A 17707-nucleotide genomic window follows, 5' to 3' on the forward strand; every position below is an offset into this window, starting at 1 on the left:
CGACATCCTGCGGCAAATATGTTCGGGAATCTTTGAGCCTTACCGCTGTGTTCTCTCGACCAGTGCCGCAGAAATGTCAGCGTCGTTCAGTTTCACGAGTTTGGGGCGGAGTCGGAAAGCCTCCAAGCCATAGTCTCATTGAGCCACGTTGTAACCCCTTTATAGCAAGTGTACCACAGGTGACCCTCCTGCCAAAGTAGGGCAAATCGCTTCCAGGCCTTTCGATAATCTCATTCCTGTCTTCTTCGCAGTGCACAATGTCGCAGCCACCACAACTCCCAGAACTCCCAGAACTCCCAGAACTCCCACTCATCGATCGCTCGGATGCGGCCAGTTTCCCACTTTACATGGACGCTCTCAAGGCGTTCCTCGAAGCGCTAGGGATCGATCCTTGTCCTCCGCCTCCGACAGCAGAATATCTGAGCTATAGAGAGACGCTCATGCCACCCGCATGGCTCGTGACCCACCCCGCTCTTACATCCCGTAACATCGTCCTTGACCGTGAAGGTTGGCTGAAACCGGTAAATATCGTCTTCTCGCGGTTGAGGCAGTAATTGAGGTCCCGTCCCGGCAGGGAACGGTATTCCAAACAGACATCTCTCAAGATACTCCTCGATATGCTGTGAAGATTGTGGAACCAGATAGCACAGAGCCAGACATCTATGGCAAGTTATTGCAATCGGACGTGGCATCGTCAGGCCATGTTCTGCCTTGCGACATTGTTCGCACAGATGGAGGAGGAGCCATCATCATAATGCCGCGATTGAAAGATCTTGGGGTGTACCCGCGCTGGGACTGGGACGGGTCCACTCTCCTCCGTTACTTCCGTCAGATCTTAGAGGTACGTCTTCCAGGTCATTGGCACAGCAGATCAGCACCAACGCAGACACATGGATGGACCCCCGCAGGGCATCGAAGGCATGCACAGAGTGAACATCGCTCACATGGTTCGTTCCGATCCCCCTCGTCGTACATGCTGCAGGAGGCTAAGACGCTGCTCTTACCCTCACGGGCAGGACATCGCGAAGTTCAACATCCTTTGCACTTGGAACAAGGACCATATTCACCACCCGCATCTGCAACCCGACACGATATACTTTATCGACTTTGGCAGCTCGCGCCAGTTTGATGCTGGCCCAGGGCGTCAACCCGCCGTCGAACTGGGGCCCGCGCAGTACAAGCCGCCACTTGAGATGCAGGCTTTCGACCCGTTCTCGTGGGATATCATGTGCGCGGGGATGCTTCTGCGCGACCTCGCAAAGGCAAGTCGCTGTCAAGTTCCCGCAAGCCTGTCCCGTGCCGCTAACCTGTTGCAACAGGAAGTCGACTTTCCTGGCATTCTACAGCCACTCCTGTTCCGCCGCTACGTCGACTGGCTCATCGGCAGAGAACGCGGATGCCTAACCGTATGCCGTTGTCGTCCAAGTGCTCGCAGAGCGATCCGAGTGCTGGCTATTCTCCAGTGGGCCTTCAGGGTAGAGTGCTTATGCAGGCGTGCACTCACATTCCTCCTCCCGAGAATCACTTTTGGTTCGAAGTCTGTGAGATCTGACTGAGGTCTAGTGGTACCGGATCGCATGCCTTGCGTACTTTTCTTTGTGACGATTGCATATGCGCGGTTATTGAATAACGTCTCTTGCTGCGTCAGGCCCCACAACACGACCTTGGATCTGGGACAAGTGCCAAATCGCGCCGCGCAGATACGACATGCAGACATGAAGGTGGCGAAGGAGCTGTTTTTAAGGTCGGGCGGTGGCACGGGGAAGGTGCCAGGGTGGGGACGATGTCCGCCGTCGACTCCGGAGTTCGCCTTAGGAAGCTGTGAAGGATAAGATCTAGATCGTACGTGAAGTAGTATATTATCGCCAACGTACCCATCGGCCCGGGCGGCAACCTAAGAAGGGTCAGGGCATCGCCATCGAAGCCACTTTGCTGCCTTCAAGCAGACTGGGCGTTTTGTTCGTTCTTCGTTGTTCCCGAGAACACTTGGTGGATTCCTGTTATGGGGCCGCGAATGCCTTGTCAATGGCATGCGCTTCGTGTCCGTCCTCTCCCCCAAATGCGCATACATCGACGACTTCAGTGGTGCAATTTGCCGTGGCTACGACAGCTAGATCCCTCGGGCCAAGGCGGTGAAGGCAAAGCATAGGGAGACAATGGATGCAGGTGGGCCGAGTGGAAAGTAGACGTCTGCCACGACATTCCGGAGTGAGGACATACGCAGGGAGCAAGCAGGCAATGATGGTGATACAGATATCGCAGAAGCTATAGTACAGGGAAGGAGAAGCGCACTAAACGATCGACTAGCCCTTCTTGAACCCTGCATACAACCAACCCTCGTCAGCAAACACTCGCACATAAACGAAAAAGTACAACGACGCACCTAGACGACGCCTCTCATAGAACAGATCCGTCCGACTCGCTCCTAGATTGACGATCTTCGGACACCCATCCCGGTCCTTCTCTAGCCTCGTACACTCAGCACAGTAGTAAGCGTCAGAGATACCTATCCGGGCCGCAGGGGAAGGAACCGTGTGTCAGCGAAATCATCGCGGGAGGAAGAGAGAAGAGAGCCGAGCATATATGCATATAGTACGTACCGGGCGAGCCGCAGATGATGCACCGTCCTCCGTAAGTGCCAAAGTTGCATTCGTCACAGATGCGGACAAGGGTTTCGGGGCGTACGTAGGAATCACAGACGGGACTGCGCGAGGGGGCGACGCGTGAGCTCCTCCGAGGCTGGACTGACATTGATAGGTCAAAGACGCACCATTTTCCGTCGCACTTCTCACAGAGACGGCCGATAGCTGTAAAACGGGTTGTTAGTCAGGTCAAGAGTTCCTGATTGCTGGAGGAAAAACACGTACCAATACCAGGCTGTCGCCTGCACATGATGAGATCTATGGAGGCAACGGTTCAGCGTTTCAACGAGCACAAGAGGTGAACATACACGTACCCGGATGATGCTTAGACATGACTGAAGCAAGGAACGACGAAAGGGATGGTGGTGGTAGTGGTGAGGAGGACGGCCAAACCCCGCAGACGCTGTTTAGCGAGTTCCAGATGCGCTTAGTCAGCAGGATCGGCGCCAAAGATCCAAGGGCGCCAACGAAGTGGCTTCCTCCTCGACTTGTTTCCTGACCCTCTCTCTACATTCAAGAGTCCTCTACTCTCATGGGAACATCGCCTGACCTCTCTGTTATCTCTTGGCTTGTGTGCTGAAGGATCGGGAGCGATTCAACCGGTTGAACTTGAAGATGCTCTATGCGCGTTTCTGCGAAAAGGATCGACCATCTGATGTGCGTACGCCCTGGAATGTGGACGGTCGGTGTCGCCTCCTCGGAAGACTCAAGCACCCCACCAGCAGGAGCTTGCATTGGAACGTCCTTCCTGTGCTTTCGAACCGTTGTAGGTGACTCTTACATCCTCCTATCGTCGAATGCTCCGCCCCTCGTCCACACCTCCAAGCTACACTGTCATCGAAGCACCAATGCCCCATCAGGCTCGTTCCCTCGGATGTAACAAGGGTCTCGACATGCGCAAAGTCTGTCTGCGAAATGTCCGCGATACATCCGGAGCATTCGCCCGTACATACTCCTTCCGGCGCTTCGATTACCAAGCTGAGTAAAGGGTCCGAGAACATGCTTTCTCCCTGCCACTTTGTTCCAGTAACTTCGGCGGACTGTAGGCATCAGTATAAGTATCCCTACTGTCTTTTGCTTTGCTAGAGCATATGATGTGCCTCACTCGAAGAATTTAATGCGGCTGTGATCAGTCGCCGAGCAAGAGGCTGGTGTTCGACGTTACCACATACGGACATCGGCAGGAAGCCGCGGCTCGGCATGTTCCGGTGCTTCGCTGTCGCAGCGCCAGCGACACGCAAGTTGGTGCCTCCAGCTGGATGTTGGTTGGGCTCGGGTGAATACGAGACATCCTACTATTGTACATGATGGTTAACTGTACGATCCGAGTTAAATTCCACCATATCATCTGTATAACCATGGCTGAACCCACGCGGAACCCGAGCAGAAAGAGCGACCAAGCTCATCGGAATTTCGGAGGACAAAGCACGTCGGGGAGATGCGTAAGCATGTTCATGTCCTGCTGCTTGCAGTGGACCCTTGCTTTGGAGTCCTATACGACATACGTGCCACGGTTCGGGCTCGTTTTGTGACGACTGCTGGTATCATGGGTTGATGAGAGTTCATCACACGATCGACCTTTGTTGCTGTCCGAGATCTCCTAGGACGAAAAGACGTGTTTGACACCATAGTCCTCTCCCGTCCGGTCCTGGGGCTTGTCTGGACGCATTCCGTCCTATCCATGGGCTTCCGAAAGAGCCTTGAGGTATATGGAGGTGAGTAGACGTCCAGAGAGCAGCAGGAGCCGGGAATTCAGGCGTCTGGTCGACCAGCAGGTTCCGCGCAGGCCCCGTCGGAGTTGAATATCTGAATCTTACGTTCAACGAGCAGATCTCGGGTCCACCCAACCATCTTACCTCTTTCCTCCCATCCTCTCGCCGTCCCCGTCCTCATAACCCTTCCTCCCCCCACAAAATAATCCTCCGTGCACTCCCGCACCTTGACAGCTGCGGAGAGTCTGACACAGCATTTCTTCCTCATCCCACGCCCGAATTTGCCCTCCGTCGCACCCTCCCCGGCGCTCTCCCCCACTGCATCTGCCCCAGGTTGACGCATCCCCGCCTTGCCCTTCAACCACCACCTCTAAATATTCCTCTACCCCTTCTTCGCATTCCTACACCTCCTGTGGGCGCCGCTGGGCACCCGTTGTGTTATTTTATCCCTCCTCTCGCCGCCACTGGCCCGCCCGCCGTCCTCTCGGCGCTCTACGTACTGACGGGGATCTAGCGGCTCCGCCTAGGCCAGAGAGGGTGCCCCCTGGGTCCCCCCACTTTGTCCCCTGCCCTCCATCCGCCCCAGGATATTCTGTCTCTCACCTGAACCTCTTCAGTGGTGTTCCCCGACACCGCACCACATTTCTTGGACCCCTTTGACAGCTTCTCCGGCCTTGTGTACCCCCTTTGACCTGCTTCCCGGCGCTTGCTTCCATGCCTACCCCCGAGCCGTTCAAGATCACGCTCAAAAATGGCGAGGAGGTGAAAGTCAACGGTAACCCCTCCCGCTCGCTCGTCCCGCCCGGCACTCGGAGCTAATTTCTTTTATTGTGTTTGCCAGACCACGTTTATTGCTCGCCCAGCTGGGGCGTGCGTGACGGCACGCCGTACTCGATCGCGCGCATAATGGAGTTCTTGCCAGCGCAGGGCACGCCGACGTTCGACAAGAACGGGCAGCGCAACGAGCCGATCACGCGAGTGCGCCTGGCGTGGTACTACCGCCCCAGCGACGTCTCGGACCGCACGGTGGCGGACTGCCGCCTGCTGCTCGCAGCCATCTACTCGGAGGTGTGCGAGCTTAGTCAGCTGCGCTCCAAGTGCTTCGTGCACCACCGCGACAGGATATCCGACCTCGCGGGCTGGAAGAAGCGGCCGGACAGGTTCTACTTCACCCGCCTCTTTGATCCTTGGCTCAGGAAGGACTTCGAGGTCATCCCCGCGACCACCGTCCGCAACGGTCAGTGGCGCATCCCGCGCTGTCTTGTCCCACTGTCTTCTTGTTGTCGTTCGCACGCTCATGCATTGTTTCCATTCTACGCTACAGTCCCCGCGCACATCCGGGAGGTCCTCGTATCGCGGTACGAGTATATAGTTGCCGAGCGGGAGGTCGTCCCGGACCTGACAGACGATCTCCGACTCTGCGAGACATGCAAGAAGTGGTGCCCACCGTGCGTACATACTACACTACATACCCGTGATGCCCCGTCCGTGCCGCTGATGCCATCTCTCTGTCTCTCTGTCTCCCTCCCTTCATGATCCATGATACAGTGCCGAGTCCCTCCAGTGCGACAGATGCAAGAACTTCTTCCACATGGAGTGCGTCACGCCCCCAATGCTGTCCAAGCCGAGCCGCGGGTACGGCTGGACGTGCGCACCGTGCTCCCGCGCGCACGAAGAAGAGGTGGAGGGCCACGACGTGCGGCACCACACGCCCGTCGCCCCGAAGCCAAAGGGCGCGCCCGCAGCGCGCGGGCGGGGGCGGCCGCGGAAGGACCGCGTGCTCGCGGAGAAGGAGGAGAACGTGGAGATCAAGCACTTCAAGATGTGGCCGTTCCGGTACTTTGGGTGAGTCGCAGTCGCGGTCTCGCCGTGCGGAGATGGCGCGGCTGCTTTCTGAGTGACTGACTGGGTGACTGACTGGCTGGCTGGGATTCGGGGGACAGATTGTACACGTTTGCGGAAGACACCCTTGGTGCGTGCTGGCGGGGAATTGGGTTGGGACGCACAGATATTAGATGCTAATCTTGGATGGCAGACCCGGACGACCTCATTTTCCCACGTGCTGCGACCCGTGTTGGACCCAAATATCAGGCCAGCGTCCCTGCTGCGCCTGGAACCGCCGACAGGCCCCCAGGTAAGTCGAGAGTTAACCACATGCAGCTTCCTCGCTCATCGTCCGAGCAGAAATCGAGGAGAGAGGAGGGGACGACACACTGGAGGTGCTCAGCCTTGTTAACGAGATGTCGCCGGAAGAGGGTGCGTGAGAACTTTTGCTGGTCCTTGCCGCGATTATTGATCAATGTTTTACCCGCAGTCGAAGCACGTGAGTAGCTGATATGGCGCTTGAACGAGAACTCAGAACATGCTAACCCCTCGCCAGTCGAGAAGCAGAAGCAATTGCTCACTCGGAACGAGGTTCTGCGCTCTAGCGTGGACTGGTTGACAGAGGTCACCTTCCGCCTTACCGACGCGTGGCTCAACAAGCGTGATTTCTCGACCGTCAGCATGCGCTCGCCCATGCGTTTGCGCAAGGTCAGTTCGCTTTCCGAAGTTGATCGCACCTTCGTACTGACTGCGCTACAGTGGGCGAAGAACGAGACGCGGTACACTGACAAGGAGTGGACGCAGAACGAGGTCGCCGCCTTCGAGGACGCCATCCAGATGCATGGCGCCGAACTGCGCGCCGTCCGCGAAGAGGTCGGCTCCCGCCCAATGCCTGAGGTCGTCCGATTCTACGGACACTGGAAGAAGTACGCTTTCTACCCATAAATGCTCGATGTGCCACTGCTGACATCATTCTCCAGCTCCAAACTGAAGGAAGAGAACATCCGGATTCGGGCTGCACGCGCGAGCGGGCGTGACGAGAACGTCGACGTGACCATGCAGGAGAACACGCCCGATGACGACGAGGGCTCCATCGTGACCGAGCTCAAGAAGGGCCATAACAGCTGCGGCGCGTGCCGCACACGGGAGTCGGAGACCTGGTGGAAGGCACCAAAGGGCCTCCCGACGAACGTCCTCTGCGACCACTGTGGCCTGAGCTGGCGCAAGTACGCCGACCTGAACGTACGGCCTATCCGCGAGGACCCAGTCACGAAGACCAAGGCGGGCGACAAGCGCGAAGGCACCCCGCTCAACGGCCACACCAACAAGCGTGCGAAGGTCAGCAGCGTCAATCCAGCTATTAGCGCGGCGGCAACTGACAAGACCTCCCTACCTTCCTCGCAGACTGCTTCGTCGCAGGCGACACCTCCGCCTGCCCCGACAGTGCCGCAACTGCGGTGTGTCGCGTGTCAGCGCAATGGCCCAGTAGGCAAGGTCCTGCGGTGCAAACAGTGCCAGTTCCGCGTGCACGCCGGCGCGTGCGGGGTCACCCCTGATTCCGTTGCGAACGATTCCTGGGTGTGCGACCTCTGTCAGAACGAGAAGAACCTAGAGGCATCACTGGTGCGAATCCATCATAGTCCCGTCGATCCCAAGGTCCAAGGGAAAGACAGACCCTTCTGACTGACTGACTTGTGTGTGGCTTCTGCAGATCCCCGACTGCCTTCTGTGTCCGCGGATGCGCCGCGACCCGAAGAAGAAGCTCATCTACCCGCCGCCGGACACGTACCTGCGCGCGTGCAAGCCGACAGAGGGCCAGGCGTGGGTCCATGTGCTCTGCTCGGTGTTCATCCCGGAGATCACCTTCTCGGACGCAACACACCTCCGCCTGGTGGAGGGCATCAGCGCGATACCGCAGTACCGCTGGCAGAACGTGAGTACCCGCCTCGCCTCTCCTCGCTCTCGTCGTTGTGCTTTGTATCTTGTTGTCGTCGTCTGCGCACACACGCTGACCTCATCTCCGCGCACCCACCCAGCATTGCACGCTGTGCAACCGCGAGGACGGCGCGGTCATCCAGTGCAGCGAGTGCCCCGCGGAGTACCATGTGTCCTGCGCGTGGAAGTACGGCCACAAGTTCGGCTTCGAGATGCAACAGGTGCGCACATACCTCCGTCCCTCTCCGACGCATCGCGTTCTGATCCCTTCGGCCATGTCTCTCTCGAACGGCGATCTGCAGGCTAAGAGCAGCAGACGCGAGGCGCACCCGACCGTCGAGTTTAAGGGCACCACTGGGGTCATGGTCCCATCTGTCATCTGCAAAGGGCATGTCGGGCACAAGCGCCAGCTGCACGATATTTGCGAGATGTCCGAAAGCGGCGAGGTACGTCACCTTCCCGCTCTCCGTACTGCGCGCGTTCCCATACACCATGTCTGGGCCCGCTCGCCGCGCCTCTTGTTCCTCTTCCTCCTCTCCTTCTGAGCGGCGTGCTGATCAACCCACCTCACCATCAGACCGCGCTCCAAGTGTACTGCAAGACATACAAGCAAGCCCAAACCTCCGAGACGCACGGGCTCCTGCGCAAAGCCCGCCGGCTCGACAAGATCCTCGAGGCGAACGGGGACACGTCCTCGACCACCTCGCTCGACGACAACATCCTTCCAGGCACAGGCGTCGGCGGCGGAGGCGCGGACCCGCAGTGCTGCCGCTGCCGGACCGAGTTCTCGCCGTTCTTCCACGAGGTCACCGTGCAGGGCGGCGCCAAGGCGTGGTTGTGCCACAAGTGCCACGCCGAGACGCGCTCGGCGGCGTACCAGCAGCACCCTGCTATGATCGGCATTGGGGCTGCATAGCCCGAGTACACTTGGAGTAGCGGGGTAGATTGAGCAGGGGAAAGGGAGGGAGGGGGGGGTGGCTCGTGGCTCTTCACTTATTGATTTCTGAATGCATCGGTTCTGTCTACCCGCGGACTTGATACCATGCCGCTGGGCTATATACACATACAGTTAGATACGACTCGTGTAATGGGTGGGTGGCTTCCGCTCCGCTAGTTTGTGTGGTGCTGTACGATTACAAGTGCTATAGTACGACGAAAAAGAATAGTGTCTCGCGCAGAATGCAGTGAGTGTAAAATGGTGGTAATTGCGACAGAAAACGTGAAGCTCAACATGAACATGAACACGAATGAACAGATGACGACAAGTACAACTGACAGCAGCAGATCCGATAAGTCAAAAAAGAATATGCACGGTTATATGTAAGATGTAAAGGTAGAAGAAGTTCACGCTTTGGTCCTCTTATAGAACAAGATATACGCTGGCTTTCCCTGTGAACGTGAATCAGAGGTCAGCATAGGACGCGAAGGGAGAATGAGACGAGATACGCACTACTACGTCCTTCGCTTCTGCTGGTGATACACGGCTGTCGTCGCAATACAGCCATCCTCCTCGTGATGATATAAACGCCGTATCTAGGGGAAGGAAGACGGTGAGCCTACCATACCCCTCAACAGCAAAAGCAAGACACTCACAATGTCCAGTGCTCAACGTCCCAAAGTGGTTCGTCACGCCATACAAGTCGTACCGATATGGCGGGAGCTGACACCTCGGATCGTCCGGCGAGAGCTGCGCGACCCCACTGACGCCCGGGGGTAGTGGCGGCGGCATGTAGTTCGTCAGGTCCAGGCCCTTCAGCGGGAACTCGACGAACGTCTCGATCTTGTCTGTGAAGGGCCCCTTCGCGGAGAAGCGCTTGAGATGGATGAGGAGCACTGGGGGTAACCGGGATAGAGAGAGTCGCTTCGTCGCTTTCCTCAGCGTCTTACAGTGTGGACAATGCCTGGACAACCGAGGGTCAGCGACGCCAACACAATACGTAGGAAACAAGAACAGCGGGCTCACCATGCATCTGACTTGTCCATCACCTCTTCCTGCACGAACGCATCTATGCATTGCTGCAGCGTGGCCTTCGAAGTGCGGCCCGAGGGTATCGGCAACGTGAGATACATGAACGTGTTGTACGTTGTTGACGTCTAGACGACGATCATCAGTACCCTGTCTGACACTCCACAGCCCCCAGCCCCCATAGCGAACAGCAAGCGAAGGCGAAGGACGACGACGCACTTTGTGACAAGTCAAGCATTCCATGCGGTTGCGGTACTGCCCTTGGAAGAAGTCGACGATGAGACTGTCGTCGCGCATGCGATAGATCTGCCACTCCTGGTCGCTCGCGATTTGCGTCGGCAGCTTCTCCAGCTCGGCCTCCCGCTCCGGCGTACGCTCGATCTTCGGCTTCTGCAGGATCCGGTTGAGGTCCTCGTGCAGACCGTCCAGCAGGAAGCTGAGGAACTCCTGCGAGTCATGCTGCTCCGACCCAGAAAACTGCGGCGCGTGGCTGCATATCGATCTCTGCGATATCGCGGTCGCGGTCGCGGTCAGCGTCGCTCTCTCGTTACATGCACACAGCACTCACTCGGAACGTCACTGGCGACAAAGCAGCGCCCTCTCCCTGCCACAGATCCCTCAAAATATTCGCAAATGCATTGGCCAAGTTGCCCTTCGTGCCCATCGGGTTGACCATGTTCACCGCGCTCTTCCACCGGCCGTCCGTGAAAAAGCGCGAGAAGGGGACCGTCGCGCTCAAGCACTGGATCGTCGAGTTCATGTAGCACGTGTTGCCCAGGTTCTTCAGCCCGCTCGTTCCTATCTGTATGTCTGCCCAGTACGTCACCGGGTAGTCGCTCGGGATCGTCGGCGGCTTTGGTGCGGACTGCGTCATGGCGAAGAAGTTGTTCTGCTGCATGATACGGTGCCGGTTGTCCAGCGTCGAAGATGCTGCCGCGGGCGGTGGGCGGAGAATGTGCTGCGAAGACAGCTCGGGATAGTCGATCGGCGTCCGTGTCGCCAAGCCATTGATAGCCTCCTGCGACTGGTCGATGTAATCGCTTCTACGACGCGCAAGAGGGGACGGGTTGATCGAGGCCTGTGGTGGAAGTGCAAGACCATTGATCCCTGGAGATGGCGAGAACGATGATCCGGACACTTGTGGGGATATATGTCGAGCAATTGGGGGGTATTGGATAGGCGAGGTACCGTTCATAGTCGGCGGCGAGACATGCTGCATAGTCATCTAAGGGAGGGTGGGTCAGCACCAGTTCCAAGGCCTTGAAGAGCGACTCACGTTCTCAGGTATCACAGGTGTACTATACGGGTATGAAACTGAATTCGAACCACTCCGCGACATGGCTGGTCGGCGTGTCAAACGCTTCGCGGGGTCTAGTGACGGAAGCGCGCCCACACTGTCCATGCTGAGCCTGCTCAACCAGTTAGCAAAGCGAAACACTACACGACATGCAAGACTCACCTCGGCGATCCAGGTGCCGCAGGCTCAGTCGGACTCCGAACACCGCTGGGGATCCACGGTCGGTGGGCATGCGGATCGATACTCGAATCCGTCCCAGACCTCGAGCGCCCGAGCGCTGACATGCTCACAAGATCCACTGGAGGTGTGTACGGCACTGGAGCAGCGACAGATGTCGACGCGACGGACGACTCGGCTGGCGCGCGTACGTGGCCAAGACCGAGACCCTTTGGTTCCGAGGGCGGTGTACCCGGGGTACCGTTGATGCTCGACGGCCCGACACCGTTAACGAGGTTCGAGAGCGGGCTTGGACGACCTGGGGACGAGGACCCGGCTTTGACGACCTCAGCATCGCCGTACTCGCGTTTCCACGCTTGAAGACCACCAATGAGCAGCAAGGGCATGTTTCGGAGGATCTTCCGGAACGCATTCTCGTAGATGGCGCTGAAGAGGACAGACAGTGGAGGTTCCTTCATGCTCTCTGATGAGTCGTCGTAGAGAGCCACCAAATCGAACTTATCCCGATTGGCAAACAGGGTCGTTTCGTGCCGCGGGCCGACGATGAGTGCGTCTTCAATGATCTCGGAGGTAACGCTATATTGGAAGGAGCAACCATGTCAAGGGAAGGGTTAAATTCGTAGACACCATACGGACTCACGGATTGCGCATCAGGATCGAAGGCTCTATGCAAACAACTGCGTCCGCCTTAATATGCTCCTTCTCAAACTCCTCCCTCGTTCGCACGTCTAGTAGCAGCACCTTGAAGTTGGGCTTGTACCTCCACTCGTGCAGTGTCTTCGGATAGAGGGTCTTGAACGGCAGTTCCGCCCGCTCCGCTATGGGCGTCGACGGGATGACGGGCGATCTTTGCAAGCCCGAACTTGCAGCGTTCAGTGCTAGAACCGAAGGCTTACGAGGGACGGTTGGGGATAGCGGAGATCGCATGGGTGAACTAGGCCGACTCTGGAAGGTGTCGATAGTCGGAGGAATCGGAGTGCTGGACGGACGCGGGCCCAAGTCCATAGGGAGAACGGGGAAGGGCTTTGGGTGGACGATTGGAGGAGGACCATTGGCACGGAGGTCGGAGATCGACGGCTGGCTCGAACGGGAGCCTGCACTACTCGTACCTGTTGTGTTGCTAGGTAGTTTCAGCGCGTCCATCTCCTCTATCTCATCGATCGACGGGAAGGTCTGAGTGAAGTCCTGAAGACTGAACACAGACATGCGCGGAGAGGATGATGTTGACGAAGAGGGAGACGGCGGCCCGAAACTGGACGTAGGGACCAGCGCATGTGGTGAGGGGCCGACAGTTGTAGGTGAGCCAAGGGACTGCGCGAAGGAAGACGGCGCGCTAGTTGGAGGGGAAAGTGCTTGAAGTGATAAGATATTCGGGCGAACGTTGTCCGGAGAGAGCGGCGGAGAGAGCGGAGAGAGCGGGGGTGCGGCGGAAGTGGGTATCTCGCGGGAGAGGCGCTTCGTCGTCGAGACGGAGAGTCCAGCATTCTGTAGGGAGCGCATGCGGTCTGCAATGCTTCCGCCACTGGTCTTGACGATAGTACCATTTGTATCATCTTCGTTGGTCGATGATCTATAATGTGGGCGTTCAGCCGACGCGCGTGAGTGATCAAAAGTGTCGCGTACTGAGCAGACTTCTCCAGGTCCACCAGCTTCGCCTCCACACTCCTCGTCTTGTCAAACAGGTCCCGGCCCTCGGTCTTCTGGAAGTCAATAAGGCGCATGAGCGGTAGCAGTAGTTACGCACCTGTTGAAACGCCATGAACTCCTTGAACAGCGGCCCCTTCTTCCCCGACTCCGCCTTAAACTCCTGAGTATCCATAACCATCTGTACGAGGGATGCCGTCTTGGTGAGTGCACTCAGTGCACCCTTGAGGTCTCCTTCGTTCTCCTTTGCATGTGCGAGACGGATCTGACTACGGGCGGAGGTGAGAAGACTGGTGGCCGAGGCACCCTTGACTTGGTTCGTGGTCTCCTTCGCGTTAGCCTTGATCTCTGCTACGGTCTCGCGGTGGTATACAGCTCCATTTTGCATTGCTGGTGGGCGAGGTTACTGAGGACTTCTCCGCACATGCGAGTTCCGAGTTAACGACTTACCGGTGAATTTGGGGAACTTAGTGGGCGGTGGAGGGGGTAGTACAGCGATACCGGGCATGAGCCGGCTTATGGTGGTCCAGAAAGAGAGAAAATAAGGATAGTGACAGGTCAGAGAAACTGGAACATATGGTCGAGGTCGCCGTTGCGCAGCGCGAGCTGGTCATCCTGTATCGGGCACCAGCACTAGTTACGTAATACAAACGACGATAAGTTCTCGTCAATGTCCGGTAATCAAGTCGTTAGAAAGGAATGTTAATAACAGTACGCTCAAGCCGTGTTTACTTGGATTCAACACATCTTTGAACTTGTACCACCAGGGACCAGATCCTTTTTGCATCCCCACTCGCAACTTTCTCGTTGGGACTACTGCGCGTAGGTTCCGGAAACATCAGCGCAGCTTGCCAAGGCGGAGGGGACTTCCTCATTCCTCCGAAGTCTGTGGCCAATTGGTGAGTGTCGGTCTCTGCTCCTACCTTGATCACTGCTACATATTTTCACCCCCAAGATTCACCACATACCATGCTCGCTTGCTCGCAACAATGTGAATAGCCGTGTGCCCGAGTTCATGAAGCACTATCCATGTCCTGACTACATGCTGCACCCGCCGCCCAGGAAAGACGTAGTGTTCATTGAGGTAAGTCTCGCAAGCGTTGAGAAGTCCCTTGTCGTATGTCATCCAACGGCGTACCGTCGAAGCCTGGTTGTTCAGCCATGAACAAGCGAGACTCTTGCCGACAGTACGTCCGTCATGAACGCGCTGGACGAGTTTCCGCAAGAGGCAATACGGACCATGCCGACAGAGTGGACAGGAGGACGAGAACATCTGACCCTGCGCGCCATGCCCATCTTTGTGCTCTGCATTCCCTCGGCTACGCCTTCTCTCGACGGCGACTATCACCTCGAGAAGACTCATCTGTCCTCATCGACCGACTCCGGCATCGATATCCGAGCATGCTGAGTTCAGCAATTCCCAATTCATGCCTCGAGCGTGCACAGTTCTCCTCGCGCTCGATTCGGAGAACGAGGACTAAACGACATCAACGGGGCCCTTTCCTGATGTGGGGATCCAGATGACACCCTCCGCCGCAACAAGTTCCGCGTGCCAGGGCGCGGATCCGAAGCTCGATTGGTATAAAGTGGACCCACTAGGGGCAGCGCCGTGCATCCCGCCTTTAGTCTTTCACCCTCAAGTTGTATCTACTACCCCTTATGTCTGCTGCATCCGCAAAGGAGAGCGAGGTCGATGTCTTGATCATCGGCGCTGGTCCCGCTGGTCTCATGTGCGCCAACGCGCTCGCCATGGCGGGTGTGAACGTCCGCATAGTCGACCAGAGGTTAGTTGCATCTCGTTGCGTGCGCCCGATGTCGTCGTCCATTGGCTGAAATTGAGTGTGCAGACCTGCGAAGATCGCGGCCGGACAGGCTGATGGTATCCAGCCACGTACAATTGAGGTCTTTAAAGTGAGTAAGACTACATCCCGCTAGGCTGAACACTTAACATCGAGCAATTGCACAGAGCTACGGTATAGGTGATCGGCTCATCCGGGAAGGCAACCAAATGCATATGGCGGTAGGCCGAAGCTCCACCAGTTCTGTGGGGCAAGGCTGACGAGACATTCAGGCCTTCTACAACCCTAGTCCCTCAGGCGGTATAGAGGCACGTTGTTCTTGACCCCGCGAGAGATCACGTTGGACGCCACTTATTATACGTCAATAGAGGACAGATCGTGCTCCGGATGTGTCTGCGCCGAGCGCGCGCTATCCCTTCGAGGTGAGTCTAGTAAGATAGCATTGGTGTGTCCTTTGATTGATCGTCGACTGTACAGATCACACTGCATCAGGGAGCCATCGAAGCCATTTTCCTGGACTCTATGAAAGCACATGGTGTGACAGTAGAACGCCCGATCGTGCCTACGTCACTGGAACTCTCAAAGTCCGAGGAGGAACTGAAGGACCCCAATGCCCATCCTGTTAAGGTATGTCCGTCCGAGGGTCCGTAGTGGGTCTTCCCTCACCGTGTATGTCCGCAGGTGACCTTGAAGTATCTCGATCTGCCAGAACAACAGGGCGGCTCTGAAATCGTCCGTGCCAAGTTTGTCCTTGGTGCTGACGGTATGTACGAGTTCATCGTCTCCAATGATTGAGCCTCGCCGATGAATGTTGCACAGGTGCTCACTCGTGGGTCCGGAAGGTCCTCGGGATCACCCTAGATGGCGAGCAGACGGACTACATATGGGGCGTCGTCGACATGGTCCCCGACACCGACTTCCCAGATATCCGGTGCAAGTGCGCAATGCACTCCCACAACGGCTCGTGCATGATCATCCCGCGCGAAGGCGACCTCATCCGGTTGTACATCCAGCTGTCCGACCGCGATGTTGTAGATCCCACGACAGGACGAGTTGACAAGAGCAAGATGGGCCCTGAGAAGCTGATGGACGTCGCGAAGAAGTCCTTCCATCCGTTCGAGATCAACAAGTCGGGTGACATAGACTGGTGGACGCTCTACATCAGTACGTCTCCGATCCTTACGGTATCAGGGATCCCCTGAACGTTCTGTTGTGAAGTTGGACAGAGAGTTGCCACTCAGTTCTCGGTGCACGAACGAGTGTTCATCGCCGGTGACGCATGCCATACGCATTCTCCCAAAGCTGGTCAGTCATATATCTATTCGGGCGTATTGGTTGGCCTCATCGGGCTCTAGGTCAGGGCATGAACGCAAGCATGAATGATACCCACAACTTGGGTTGGTCCTACGCTCGCCCAGCATGTCCTCTTTAGCTGAAATCATCCTCTCTAGCGTGGAAGCTCGCGCATGTTCTCAGAGGGTGGGCAGATATATCGCTCCTCAAGACTGCAAGTGTCTTCTATCGCACTCTCTGCGCGCGGCCTGTTGACCTCACCTGGACAGTACGAGTTCGAGCGACGCAAGTACGCGCAAGACCTCATCAATTTCGACAAGAAATTCTCGCGCCTCTTCTCCGGAAAACCGCGCACAGAGGAGAACGAAGATGGCGTATCACACGAAGAGTTCCTTGAGTATGTAAACCTGTTTTCAGGATATACGTGGACCACCCTGACACCGTGCAGAGCGTACCAGACGTTCGGCCTGTTCTCGAGCGGAATCGGGGTACACTACGAACCATCGCCGATCACCACGAGCAAACACCAAGCCTGCGCCTCCAAGCTGATCGTCGGCCAACGCGCTGTTCCGCATGTCTTCATCTGTGCCGCGGATGCGCGACCATACGATATTCAGGATCTCTTGCCCTCAGATACCCGCTTCAAGATCCTCGTCTTTGCGGGGAACACTGCAGACCAGGCCCAAGCGGCGCGCGTGAAGGCGCTCGCTGAGGAGATGGCGAAGCCGGATGGGTTCCTGGCGCGCTTCGGGAAGGGCGAGCACGGGAAGGTGTTCGATATCTTGTCTATCAGCTCTGCTCCGAAGCAGGCCACGAACTATACAGGTCGGTGCATGCAGTCACTGCGGCGTGCATGCGAGTACTGATCTGTAACTCGGTGTAGATCTCCCTCGGCTGTTCCGCCCGCACTGGTCGAAGTAAGTTTCCTGCGTAAGTTATGTCAAATGCGCACGGCTGATCTCGTCGACCCAGGGTGTTGCTGGACGACATGGACATGTACGCGCGCGTGGGCGGCGGAGGATACGAGGTATACGGCATCGACAAGGAGAAGGGTGCGATCGTTGTCGTCCGTCCAGATGGCTACGTCGGCACCGTCGCGCCCTTCGAGAGTCTGGACGACGTCAATGCGTACTTTGCGGCGTTCATGAAGGCGTGACTAATCTCTCTGAATACCCAGTATGTATCTATGCATGTATCTCTAGCTGATTGGAGTAATCTACGCGGACGCACTTGAGTCTTGACAGGGAGAAACAATGGGCTGGCAGGCGAAACCTCGTCCAACTAGGTTCTTCTACCTCATAGGTTTGAGATTGACAGCTAGCGGAGTGCACGCCGTGAAGTCACCCGAACGTCGCCGGATCTCATCCTGTGAGTTTCCTCGTATTCGTCCAGTATCCCCTTGTTCTGATCCTGCCGTC

General features: G+C 57.0%; 5 protein-coding genes across 5 annotated transcripts; 3 read left to right on the forward strand and 2 right to left on the reverse strand.

Moving 5' to 3' along the window:
- Window positions 1–754: 754 nt before the first annotated feature.
- On the forward strand, window positions 755–1556 carry L226DRAFT_473218 (uncharacterized protein; the record flags this gene model as incomplete). Its single annotated transcript, XM_067676509.1, has 4 exons — window positions 755–841; window positions 909–947; window positions 1017–1266; window positions 1324–1556. The coding sequence occupies 4 exons, from the start codon at window positions 755–757 to the stop codon at window positions 1554–1556; spliced, it is 609 nt and encodes a 202-aa protein (XP_067529170.1).
- A 285-nt stretch (window positions 1557–1841) lies between these two features.
- On the reverse strand, window positions 1842–3025 carry L226DRAFT_617466 (PHF5-like protein). The gene is made up of 6 exons (XM_067687038.1): window positions 2957–3025; window positions 2868–2900; window positions 2771–2807; window positions 2601–2704; window positions 2384–2506; window positions 1842–2320 (listed from the first exon to the last, which is right to left on the reverse strand). Exons 1-6 carry the CDS (start codon window positions 2973–2975, stop codon window positions 2304–2306), a joined length of 333 nt encoding a protein of 110 aa, XP_067529171.1. The 5' UTR covers window positions 2976–3025; the 3' UTR covers window positions 1842–2303.
- Window positions 3026–5068: 2043 nt separating this feature from the next.
- On the forward strand, window positions 5069–9029 carry L226DRAFT_527175 (uncharacterized protein; the record flags this gene model as incomplete). Its single annotated transcript, XM_067679093.1, has 15 exons — window positions 5069–5129; window positions 5196–5591; window positions 5679–5802; window positions 5903–6199; window positions 6298–6326; window positions 6390–6488; window positions 6539–6610; window positions 6669–6677; window positions 6735–6886; window positions 6938–7104; window positions 7159–7801; window positions 7890–8111; window positions 8215–8334; window positions 8416–8559; window positions 8691–9029. 15 exons carry the CDS (start codon window positions 5069–5071, stop codon window positions 9027–9029), a joined length of 2874 nt encoding a protein of 957 aa, XP_067529172.1.
- Window positions 9030–9063: 34 nt separating this feature from the next.
- L226DRAFT_517084 (cysteine proteinase) lies at window positions 9064–13780 on the reverse strand. The gene is made up of 12 exons (XM_067678502.1): window positions 13648–13780; window positions 13298–13587; window positions 13177–13250; window positions 12194–13123; window positions 11539–12129; window positions 11356–11488; window positions 10648–11304; window positions 10299–10583; window positions 10077–10207; window positions 9707–10014; window positions 9564–9646; window positions 9064–9502 (listed from the first exon to the last, which is right to left on the reverse strand). Exons 1-12 carry the CDS (start codon window positions 13703–13705, stop codon window positions 9458–9460), a joined length of 3585 nt encoding a protein of 1194 aa, XP_067529173.1. The 5' UTR covers window positions 13706–13780; the 3' UTR covers window positions 9064–9457.
- Window positions 13781–14856: 1076 nt separating this feature from the next.
- L226DRAFT_548516 (uncharacterized protein) lies at window positions 14857–17445 on the forward strand (the record flags this gene model as incomplete). Its single annotated transcript, XM_067682599.1, has 15 exons — window positions 14857–14981; window positions 15045–15108; window positions 15164–15217; window positions 15269–15304; window positions 15365–15418; window positions 15474–15623; window positions 15678–15759; window positions 15816–16160; window positions 16215–16301; window positions 16352–16393; window positions 16448–16509; window positions 16559–16686; window positions 16738–17114; window positions 17173–17206; window positions 17262–17445. 15 exons carry the CDS (start codon window positions 14857–14859, stop codon window positions 17443–17445), a joined length of 1824 nt encoding a protein of 607 aa, XP_067529174.1.
- Window positions 17446–17707: the final 262 nt, after the last annotated feature.

Source organism: Lentinus tigrinus (assembly GCF_003813185.1).
Source record: "Lentinus tigrinus ALCF2SS1-7 unplaced genomic scaffold L226scaffold_60, whole genome shotgun sequence".
NCBI classification, from domain to species: domain Eukaryota; kingdom Fungi; phylum Basidiomycota; class Agaricomycetes; order Polyporales; family Polyporaceae; genus Lentinus; species Lentinus tigrinus.